Source organism: Paramisgurnus dabryanus, chromosome 3 (assembly GCF_030506205.2).
Source record: "Paramisgurnus dabryanus chromosome 3, PD_genome_1.1, whole genome shotgun sequence".
NCBI lineage: Eukaryota > Metazoa > Chordata > Actinopteri > Cypriniformes > Cobitidae > Paramisgurnus > Paramisgurnus dabryanus.
The window spans coordinates 18910227-18921878 of record NC_133339.1 but is presented as its reverse complement, the minus strand read 5'-3'; the positions used below and the strand labels follow the sequence as shown (position 1 = coordinate 18921878).

Here is an 11652-nt window from a genome sequence, read left to right as displayed (position 1 = left end):
TAATGTCTGAAATCAAACTTTGATGCTCCTAATCTTAGACTTTAGCCTGGATTTCACACCCATATATATATACACATTTAAAAAGTGTTGTTTAATAAAAAAAATTAAAAAACATACTAGTGACTCTTTGTGTTTGGGAATGTGATAGGAGACAGGCAGTGAGAGAGAGAATTATACGAGGGAATGGGCGGGCAAGAGAGGGAGGGAGAGGAAAAAGCAAAGTAAGAAACTTTCTTATTTTCTTTCTCTTGCTCTCTCTTCTCAACTCGCCGACCTTCTGCAGCTCATCAGGGACCACAGTAAGTTTTGCCAAAACACACACGCAAGCGCGCAATCACACACACATGCTATAACGCAAGCAAAAAAGAGATAAAACTTTTATTGTGCCTTCATCATTTGTTCTTAAAGAGAGTTCAGTTTAACATCATATGAAGTTTTTGAGATCTTGCAGCAGGAAGTTCTCACACGTGTGTTTAGGGTTTGTTGGCAGATTGCAGGCAGATGGACAGATGCAGATGTGAACATCTGCAAAGCGTTCATGCTTTGCGACAGCTGAGATCCGCTACAGATTTATCATAGCTCTACGCCTGTACCGCATCTTTAACTGTAAACTGTTTAATGTCTGACTTCATATTGGTTTGACATGTTTGATATTATTTGGACTTTTCAGTTTTGTTTTGTTTTTGCTCCTTCTGGTTATTTTTGGTCAGTAAAAATGCTGGGTTGTTTTTAACCCAGGTTGTTTTAACCCAAATGCTGGGTTGTTTCAACATGGTTGATTGACAATAACCTAGCAGTTGGGTTAAAACAATGCACAGTTGGGTCATTTTTACCCAGCAATGTGTTTTGTCCAATAGTGACCCAGCCCTGGGTTAAAAACAACCCAGCATTTACCCATCAAATTAATTTTTCCAATAAGTAAGAGATTTTTCTTAAAGCACACAAGATGTGATATTAATAAATCATGATGGGATAACGTGGATTATCAGGAGTTTGTACAAATCCTGTACTGAAAGTGGGGGTAAAATACGGTTATATTTCAATTGAACCTTTCTTTGTAATGCTCAAAGAATTCGAAATAAAAAATTTTGGTTAAAAATATACAAAAATGCTTTTAGTGATCTCAGGCTTTGTATCCTACTGTTTTCTTTTGATGTGCTTAGATTTTTCTACATTTGTTATGCTGGTAGTATCAAAACCTTCAATTTTATTATGCGTCTCAACATGTCAGACCTAGCGACCTATTATAATAAGATGCTTGTATTGGAGACTTATAGAGGCTTGTATAAAATGTACTGCAGGCACATCATAAAAACCCACTGGGTTAAATTAAAGGCCAGCAGGGAGGCATGAGAGCCTTCAGATCTTCTTATCTGGGTTACAGTGAGATCATGTAAAACCCAAAGCTTTATAAACTACATGAAATGATGAGCTATCAAAACTCTTTCTTCAGGAAACTCAGATTTGGACTGAGATGTTTACTCAGTGATTGTGCTCCTCAGTTTGTCTTTATGGTGGATAGGCATGGACCGGTTACCAGTTTTAAGGTATACCGAGATTAAATTATTAAGTCATGTAATTGATTGGATGTTTTCATTTAATATTTATTACAAAAAGAACATTTTTTGAAAGAATATTATAATTTAAAGGCTTTATTTTTACCTGGCAGACATGCATGCATGTTGCTTAAAAATAAGATGTGTCCAGTTGTAAAGTTGTTTGACATTTGAGAAGATCTTGACATTTTAGGGTTGCAATGGATATATCGCAACACCATAAAACCTTGGTATCTTTGTTTAAGTTTATCATACTTCCAAAATATAATATTGGCCCATGCATAATTGTGAACATTACAATATGCATTTCATAATGGATTTTAGCAGCCTCTTGTATTTTAATGAACCGCAGTTTTGGAACGCTGAAGGCGGATCTTGTTTATATAAAGTGTTAGCAGTGATAGAAATTGTTTTCACTAAAATGAAAAATTGTATACATGTATCTCCATAGTGTGTTGATACATTTGGAGAATTAGCAGATGACTTCTGATGTCGGAGTCAGACAGATTAAACTGTGTTCAGGTTGGACACAGATCAACAGAAACATTAATGTTTGACCTGAAGGGGGCTGAATTAGTCAAACTGCATTCCACCCTCTCTTACGCCCTCCCATTCCCTCCCACTTTCTCTTTGGCTCCCTTTTTCTCTCTCTCTCTACCTTCCCCCTCTTTTTCTCTCAGTGTGCTTATATAAAATAGTGTTATTATCTACTCCATTTATCTGCATTAACTCTCTATTTACAACCTAATCCAGTCTACATTAATAATCCAATTTTTTAAATACACCATGCTTTCACAATCTCATATTACCTAAAAAAATTATGGTTGAAAGTTATTTTAAGGAGTCATTACCGCCCCCTCGAAAAATCCTAGACCACTTTATTTTTACAGGCTGCAAATCTATATTTTTTCTTCAGGTTCCACTATGTTTGGATATGGGCTCGTCTGTCTGTTTTTACATCTGGTTGTCTCTGTACCTCAACCACCGTGTCGTCGATGCTGCGATCACCTCCCACCACTAGATGATGCTGCAACATTAAGAGGAGGCATGCCTGCAATCCCCGAGGTCCGCACGTTTATCAACATGACCATTCTCAAAGGTACCCAAAATTAATTCATACATTCATTGATTGACCGATTGGTTGAGTCTTGTGGCTCAAACAAAAAAGACTAAAACAAAAAGTAGTCTGTAAATTATGCTCCTGTATAGCTAAGTGGTATAGAACTTAGTCATGCGTTAGTAGCGCAAAATGTCATAGGTTTAAACCACTGATCTATATTAACTCTTTCACCGCCAGCGTTTTTAAAAAAAGTTGCCAGCCAGCGCCAGCGTTTTTCATGATTTTCACCAAAGTTTAATGCCTTCCAGAAAATGTTCTTCTTTAAATATATAAACATACAACATACAAATGAAAGAGCAGACCCTCTGCTTTCAAAAAAAAAAAAAAAAAAACGTTTCATCCTACCTTCAATGGTTCTCTTGTAATCAGCTTTTGAAAATGGGTAGGTTTCTGCAAAAACACCACATTTTGAGCAAAAAGCAAAGATAATTCCATTATTGTGACGGACTTTTCATAGAGATCCCATTCAGAGCGATCTTTAAAACAGACACGGACATGCAGCCGCTTGCCATAGGGCAATACTTCCGGGTTTAAAAAGTTGCAGAAGGGCACCGAAAGACGGAAAATCTCATCATTGGCGGGGAAGCATTTTCTCTTAATTGACGAGATATCTCGTCAATGGCGGTGAAAGAGTTAATGATTGGATTGCGCATAGAACGGTTAACGTAACGGCGAGAGATGAAGCCATCGTAGAGTTCGAGCGGCCATCTTGCTATGCCCAACCGGCAGAGGGCGTCATTGACTTACATTCAAAATCATGATCTAAATTCACTCGCTTTACAGCGTATCAGTCACACAAAATTATTTGTGTACGTATTTTAATAAACATTGCAAATAATTGCATTTTTCAACTTTTCAAGCGGCAACACGTGCGCCAGCCAATCACATTGCCTTATGCAAATAACCTAGGCAGAGCCAGCCAATTACGTTTATGAAAGATCGGAGCATGTGTAGCGGCCACTGTGATTGGCTGTTGGCCACCCTTCAGACAAGCCGTTAAGCGTTAACGCTTATGCCCCATGTAAATGTACCGTTAAGGTGAGTGTCTGCTGCATTCTGTTGTAATGACACGGGCTTTAAATAAAGTTTTATGACACTGAAAGCCAACACGGTCAGTGTTATTTCTCTGAATAAAAACCTTTATTTTGTGGCTTTTTATAAGCACAGGGGCATCGAAAATGGGTGTTGTTTTTATATTATATGTACATGCTTATGACGTTTGAGTTGTAATATTAAACAGAAAGACTTCAGATATAAAAACGGGAGACTGATAAAGTAGTGTTTTATCATTAAAATCTCATAACTCCTATTGATTTAATAGAATGTTTGGGCATACCAATATGGCGGCGCGGTGGCTTCACAATTGTGACGTCATGTGCAATTCAGTCATTTATATAGATCAGTGGTTTTAACTCAGAGAACACACGTTGGTAAAATCTATGCACTGTAAATCCATTTGGATTAAAGCATCTGCCAAATGCATCAATATAAATATAAATTAGCATGCATGATAGTCACATTTATACAAGATGTAGAAATCCTAAATCCTCTATGCCAACACTGACTATTGTGCACAATTCCCATTCCAACTGAAGACTTGGCTCCCACAAACTTCAGCTTTGTTTAAACCATCAAAATCATCTGCAGATGCTTAAAGTCACACATTACAACATGTTTCAAAGTCGAATAAAGCAAGACAAAGTGTCCAAGAAGGCATTGTTGTGATTCAGCAGGGGCTGAATAATACTCTTTGATTGTATTTCCATCTGTGTTTATCCCTTTGAAAGCCCCAGTTAACCTCTTAGCTTAGGAAACTTTGCTTCATTGAAGACCATTTTGGCCAACAGGAAGTAAGAGACCTGGCAGAAAAGGTGCTGATGTGGCGGGGAAAAAATTGAGCAGGGTCGCCTATGCATGTGTCTTTGTTGCATGCATGCATGCAGGAAATGCAGCTTGTGGAAATTTTGAGGTCTGAACCAGTGCCAGAAATTGCATGCTGACCCAGACAGGCAAAAGAGAAAAAAAACTTCCTTGGGACTTTTTAGAAGCTGTTATTTGACGTTGTGGGAGCTTTTTTTAGCCTAGCAGAAATTTTGTGTTGGATTGCCACAGAGGACATTAGCAAAAGAGTCATAAAGTTCAACGGTCGGTTTTCTCTTTCAGGAAACTGCAGTCATTGCAAGGCAACATTTTGAAGAGAATCGTATGTTAACATGTTTGTTAGAGTATCAAGATGTTTATAAAAAGCAATATGCAAAATAATGATTCACACTATGTTGTATAACAAAATGTAAACCTGTCTGTGAAGTCTCATAATCTAATAATAAGATTAGGAGCACAGATTTCACATTAACTTCAATCTTTGACATGACCTTACCCAGTCAATAAATATCAAGGTTATAATTTCATATGTTCCTTATATAGGATGATTTTATGTAGAAATAACTTAAACTGGGTTTTCACAGACATGATCACTTATAGTAGAGCAGTGAAGATGTAAATGGGATATACTTACATGTTTTTACATGCTTTTATCCAAAGTTACTTACACGTGACAGCGCATTTAACATTTTTTTTAAGGAGCCAGCAAGATGTTTACAAGTAGAAAGTTGTTGTATCTACCCTATTTTTCTTTTTTCAAAGGTGACAAGGGTGACCGTGGAGAAAGGGGAACTCCTGGAAAGCTTGGAATCGAGGGATCCCCAGGACCAAGGGGTGCGGAAGGTCCCAAAGGAGCCAAGGGACAAGCCGGAGCTCCGGGTGACTCTTGCAAGTCCCAGCATTCGGCTTTCTCGGTGGGCCGACGGAAGTCCCTTCATAGCGTGGATAACTACCAGGCCCTGATTTTCGACACCATCTTCGTAAACGTCCCCGAACACTTTGACATGTTTTCTGGCAAGTTTCTTTGCCACATACCAGGTATCTACTACTTTAACGTGAACATCCACACGTGGAACTTTAAGGAGACGTATCTTCACATCATGCAGAACGAGAGCGAGAAGGCGATCGTTTATGCTCAGCCGAGCGACCGATCCATCATGCAGAGTCAGAGCGTGATGCTGCTTCTGAAGGAGGGCGACGAGGTCTGGATCCGCCTTTACAAACGCGAGCGTGAGAACGCGATATACAGCGACGACGTAGACATTTACATTACCTTTAATGGATACCTCATCAAACCAGATACGGAGTGAGATGACAAATCGTTGGAAAGTATGAAAAACGGACAGGTTTAAGAAAGTTGCAAGGAAGCAATACAAAATTAAAGGATGACCTTATTATATATTTTTATGAAGTTTCTAATCATCCCAACATTTTATATTAGATTTCAGTGCATCTAATGCTTTTTACCAAAGAGGCTTACAGTGCAATCGTATCAGTATGTGTTTTTCCTGGAAATTGAACCCATTACCTTTTGCACTGCTAATGCAATAGTCACACAATGCATTGCAACCTTGAATTCCTCTTATTTACTAGCCAACAGGTTTTTGTGTTTAGACTTGAACTTTTTCAGGGCAGACAAAATAGCTGCACCTATGGTCTGTGTTGGGAAAGGGGTTTGGCTGATTTATGTTAGTCATTTATGTTATGTTTACATAGTGTGAGCGACTATTTGGACAGCACTTTTACTGGCCCCTTCGACCTTTGACATTACCAGGCAACTTATGGCACATACAAACATCATCATTAAGTATTTGAACCGGGTTCACTTTTCTATGCTTTAATACCTGTAGTGGCAGCGAATCAAATATTAGATATTTACATTTTCTTGGCCATTAAAGGGATGTTGTGGGTGCTTGCCGCGGCACTGCTAAGTGTTTACACTAAAAAGTATGGTTTGTTTTTAACCCATGCATAGTTGGGTATAACATAGACATTTTTCCAACCTGGGGGGGGGTGTATGCACACGGTCGTACCGATATCCTTGCAAAGTAAAGTTTATTTGACTTGGACGTGTACATAGACGTTTAATGCACATTGCAACAAAATGCAGTGCATCTCCTGGGCTACATACTACATAGGGACATGCATGACCTAGGTATACAATATACACAGGGTTATAAAAATCAGTGGTGCGCGTACAATTCACTTATGTGTAAAAAATTCAGCTTTAAAGTACACTAAGTGCATTGCTTTGTAGTTATTAGGGTTTTCGGGGTGGTTGCTACATCAAGGCCCACACCCAATACTCTTCTTACTTTGTTATTCTTTTTTTACCTTCCTCATTTCTATGTTTGTTCCTTGTGTCTAGCACTTAGCACACATCCCCTTACGATGGCACATGATTTAAAGTTTCATTCAAGTATGTAGCACAAATGATACAGAACATTACTTATCAGAGTTTGTGTCCTTAGATCTGCATGCAGTGCGTGTGGGTCTTTTTTATTGGACACGTGAGGACATTTTGTGGATGTTAAACAGGATGTATGTGGTTTTACTATTTCGGTAGTGAAAAGCCCACTTGAGAGAGACTTAGATGATGGTAATAAAGACGAAGAGGAAAGAGACGTTTATGTTTTGAAATCACAAGGGAGTGATGGTAGTGTTGGTATGTAGTTTATTGTATTAATTGATTTAGTTAAGAAATGGTGCTTAATAAAATGTAATATTAATGTTACTAAACTTTTAACCAAGGAATTCAGGTGCTAAACTTCCAATGCAGTGGAGGCCAGTGACTTCATTTCCGAGGGGTGTGAATTCAAAATATGTGTTTGTTGCGTCATGTCATGTGAACCATGTGCATCGTGCATCTTGTCAAAACGTGTTGAAAGGGTTTATGATAAAAGAGACGGGCTACATACATGTTGTGACGAGCTTCGCATCATGCACCCTTGAAAAAAAGTCACCGGCTGCCACTGATCCAATGTTTATAAATATTATTGACATCAGGTGCTTAAAGTTACAGACTTGAGTGCAATGATTTACTTGTATTTTTGTTTCTAAATTAATATCTAAAGGAAATATGTACATGGTGCTTTTTGTTTATGTACTGTATGTGTTATGTCTTACGGAAATAAAGAATTGTTTTTAATGCCACAGTATGTTAATCTTCGTTACTGCAGATTTCACAACTTGTTCACAAATTAAATGCAAGAGACAGTGTACAAAATAGCTCACTATACCCTTAAAGGAATAGTCCTTTTTTTTTTTCTTAAAAAAAATCCAGATAATTTACTCACCACCATGTCATCCAAAATGTTGATGTCTTTCTTTGTTCAGTCGAGAAGAAATTTTTTTTTTTTAAAGAAAACATTCCAGGATTTTTCTCATTTTAATGGACTGTAATGGACCCCAACACTTAACTCAACTTAACAGTTTTTTCAACAGAGTTTCAAAGGACTCTAAACGATCCCAAACGAGGCATAAGGGTCTTATCTAGCGAAATGATTGGCATGTTTGACAAGAAAAATAAAAAATATGCACTTTTAAACCACAACTTCTCATCTACCTCCGGTCCTGTGATACGCCAGCGCAACCTCACACAATACGTCATGACGTCAAGAGGTCACGGATGATGTATGCGAAACTACGCCACAGTGTTTACAAGTGTGAAGAAAGAGGACCGTTCCGATGTTGTCTGGGAATGATACTAATTAATGTCTTTTGTGTCAGTTTATTGTTTAAAATGGTAAGCAAATGTGCGTTTCATATATGTAACACGTGACCTTTAAAAAGTCATTACGCAATTACGTGAGGTCGTGCTGGCGCATCACAGGCCCGGAGATAGACGAGAAATTGTGGTTTAAAAGTGCAGATTTTTTATTTTCTTGTCAAAAATGACAATCGTCAAGGACACTTCTCAACGTAAGGACAATCTCTAGATAAGACCCTTATGCCTCGTTTGGGATCGTTGAAAAAAACTGTTAAGGGTTGAGTTAAAGTGCGTGTTGCAGGTTTTTTTTTTTACGAATTTGTGCAACTTGCTTGTGTGTAATAACCATTTAAAGTGTTATCCATTGTATTTTATGTTGTTGGGTATCACAAAACCCGAAAAAGTATGAAAAAGTACAGCGGTTTGCAATGATTCTCCTTTCCCCCACAACGCACTGTATGACGTCACGCTGGGGAGAGAATTTACCAAAGCCGCATTGAGAGCATTGAGAATGACTATAGAAAGACGAGTAAAGTACAGTTCTGATAGCGCAGATTATAGATAGATAGACAGACAGACAGACAGACAGACAGACAGACAGACAGACAGACAGACAGATGGATAGGCTAGTATAGAGAGATAGGCAGACAGCCAGATAGCATAACGTTAGCATATCTTCGTGTAGAAAGTAAACAAACAATTAACATACTCGTGCATGCTGGCTTGAGGGGGTCCATAATCCTGCCTGAAATGGGTGTAACTTTATGCGATCTTCAGCACAAACGGTTTTGGCAGCATGTCTCTAATCCTGGAAGGTGAGTGAGGCACGTCACATCTGTTTGCGGGGACCAGCGACCCAAACGCACTCACTTTCTTACAGCCAGTAGCGGAATGGCAATCGAGAGAGTCGGGACTTTCCCGGTGGGTCGATCTGATAATAGTTATACGTTTCGAGTTAACAACACCGTCTGGCGGCGTGATGTGCGCCGGTTCCCGCAGCCCGCTGGTCAAAGTGCAGCCTCTCTGCTCAACAAAGTATATGAAAGTGCTCAACCTGTTCGGCAGGTCCAAACATGTACAGGATTTATTAAAATACGGTGATCAATGAGCGGTTCCTCCTCAAATGGCATAGTCTGGCGTGATGTAAAAAGCCGCCGAACGCCTGTTTATTACAGTATGTATGCGGTCGGATCCGAGTGTGCTGCAGCTGCTGACTGCTGCGTATAAAATGATCGTGTGATTCGTTATAATCGCATAAACAATATAACAAGGCATCCTTTTATTTCACAAAACAATATATTTGAGATATTATTTGATAGACTAGTAAGTGTGGATTAAGGATGTTTAAAAATCTCTAGCCTGGTGGTCAGGACATGAATGGATCAAATCAGCAGATTTGCGAAGTTTTATTTATCTCCACAGATATCATAAATAATAATTAGCATGGTAACTTTGCAGTATAACACATTATATATTTCCTACGATGTATATATGATTTCCAAATTGTATACGTAAGTATTAAACAGCAATAAATGTCTCATCTATCTCTATGGCTCTGGCTGAGGCTTTCTCCACTTCTACCCAACGTGACGTCATCGCAGAATTGCGTAAAAAAAAACGTTAATACCAAAAACGTAAAAAAAGTGTTCTTTAAGACCATTTTTGAGACATTTTAAAAATTATACACATATCTTGAGTGATTTATGTACCCATTAATCGACAGTGGTGGTTAACCTGCAACACGCCCTTTAAGTGTTCAGTGTTAGGGTCCATTAAAGTCCATTAAAATTAGAAAAATCCTGGAATGTTTTCTTAAAAAAAAAATTCTTGGAATATTTTGAAATTCTGGATTGACTAATCCTTTTTAAATAGTGCAATATTTGAAGGGAACAGCAATTTGTAGTGGTGTCCAAAATTAAAAAGTGCACTTATTTAATTCCATAATGCACCACAATAATGAGTGTACAACCAATGTACACTTAATGGCTAGCGTGCCAATATTGAACTCCTGCGTCTCGACACAAGATGGCGCCCGCGGCACTTCCGGCGTGTTCTTATCATTCCCTCATGACAATATTAGAGAACTAATGTAGGAAGTAAATGAGGATAAAGGGGGCTATTTTGGACACAGCCATGGTTTTATGTATGTGGATGGTGATGTATATGTCCGTTAGGCTAACAGTTAAAAAAAAAAAATACGTCTAAGGATATAATGCTTAGGTCACAGACAGTCAAAAGTTTGTTATTCTTCACTTCTCATCTTTGCTGTTGCATTTATCATTTGATTAAATATTGTAATATTTTATATATTAAAAATCAAAGTTAAACAATTTATGGAGCAGTTTCCCGGACAGGGCTTATTCTAGATCCAAAAAATAAATAAATCTTGACCTGACACATCTTAACATATCAGTGCAATTGTTTTGTCTCATGATGCACATCTGCAGTGTTTTTTGTAAGGTATGTTTGTAAAAACGTCCTTATATAACTAAGGCCTGGTCCTAGATTAATCTAACCCTTTTCGGGAAACCATCCCTTATAGTAACTTATTACAAAAACATTAATTTAGCATGATACAAACAAAGAAAATGATGGTGAAGTACACAACTAAAACACAAGGTTGTTCAGCCCACAACTACACAACTTGCTACACTTCATAAACACGAGTCTTCAATTCCATTAACAAAACAGTAATAAAACAATACATACCAAATAGCAATAAACATATGTCTATAGCATATTCAATTGTACTCACCTTTTAAATCGATAAAAGCGGCGTGTCTTGAAGTGAACGTTATCCTTCCAGTCATGTAAATTAAATGTTTTATATCCACTCCATGTTGATATTTGTGTGTGATGATGTCATTCTTGATGATGATGACGCCGACACAAAACCGCCAAAACTTGATGTGTAAATTGCAACCACAGCCTGTGCTTAATAAATCGTTTGATATAAACTTAAAATTCTGTATATATACGATCTTATATAATTGATATACATCAACCAAACTGAATATACTAATTTTTATAAACTAAACTACTTTGAAAAGGTCGAAGAGGTCTGCGTCTGGAGACTTGGTATTGAAAGAGGTGAGTCTACGAGAGGTTTACGTGCTGTTTATGGGGCTGTTTTTAATTAGTAATTTTTTAAATATAATTTTTATAGTATTGTGTTTTATGTAATGATGTGTTGAATGTTCTGATTCATAGTCTAAATATGAGTTATTTAAAGTTACCGTAGAGATTGGTAGTGTTGTTCCTGTGAGGTAAATGCTGCTTAGGAGCCCTAATGTTATTTATATATGTGAATGAGCAAATTTACGCAAATAATTTAAATATTTTTAAAAAAGTTATAAGGTACCTCATGATTTCTACCTCTATTTTGT

The 11652-nt window shown here is 37.7% G+C and overlaps 1 protein-coding gene across 1 annotated transcript; it reads left to right on the top strand.

The window, feature by feature from the left end:
* The first annotated feature begins 261 nt into the window (after positions 1-261).
* On the top strand, positions 262-7710 carry c1qtnf6a (C1q and TNF related 6a). The gene is made up of 3 exons (XM_065252866.2): positions 262-299; positions 2473-2655; positions 5320-7710. Exons 2-3 carry the CDS (start codon positions 2481-2483, stop codon positions 5865-5867), a joined length of 723 nt encoding a protein of 240 aa, XP_065108938.1. The 5' UTR covers positions 262-299; positions 2473-2480; the 3' UTR covers positions 5868-7710.
* The last annotated feature ends 3942 nt before the right edge of the window (positions 7711-11652 follow it).

Coding starts and splice junctions, on each gene's coding strand:
- c1qtnf6a (XM_065252866.2), top strand. CDS start 2,481: ATGTTTGGATATGGGCTCGTCTGTCTGTTTTTACATCTGGTTGTCTCT. Junction 2,656..5,319: donor CAACATGACCATTCTCAAAG/GTACCCAAAATT, acceptor CTTTTTTCAAAG/GTGACAAGGGTGACCGTGGA.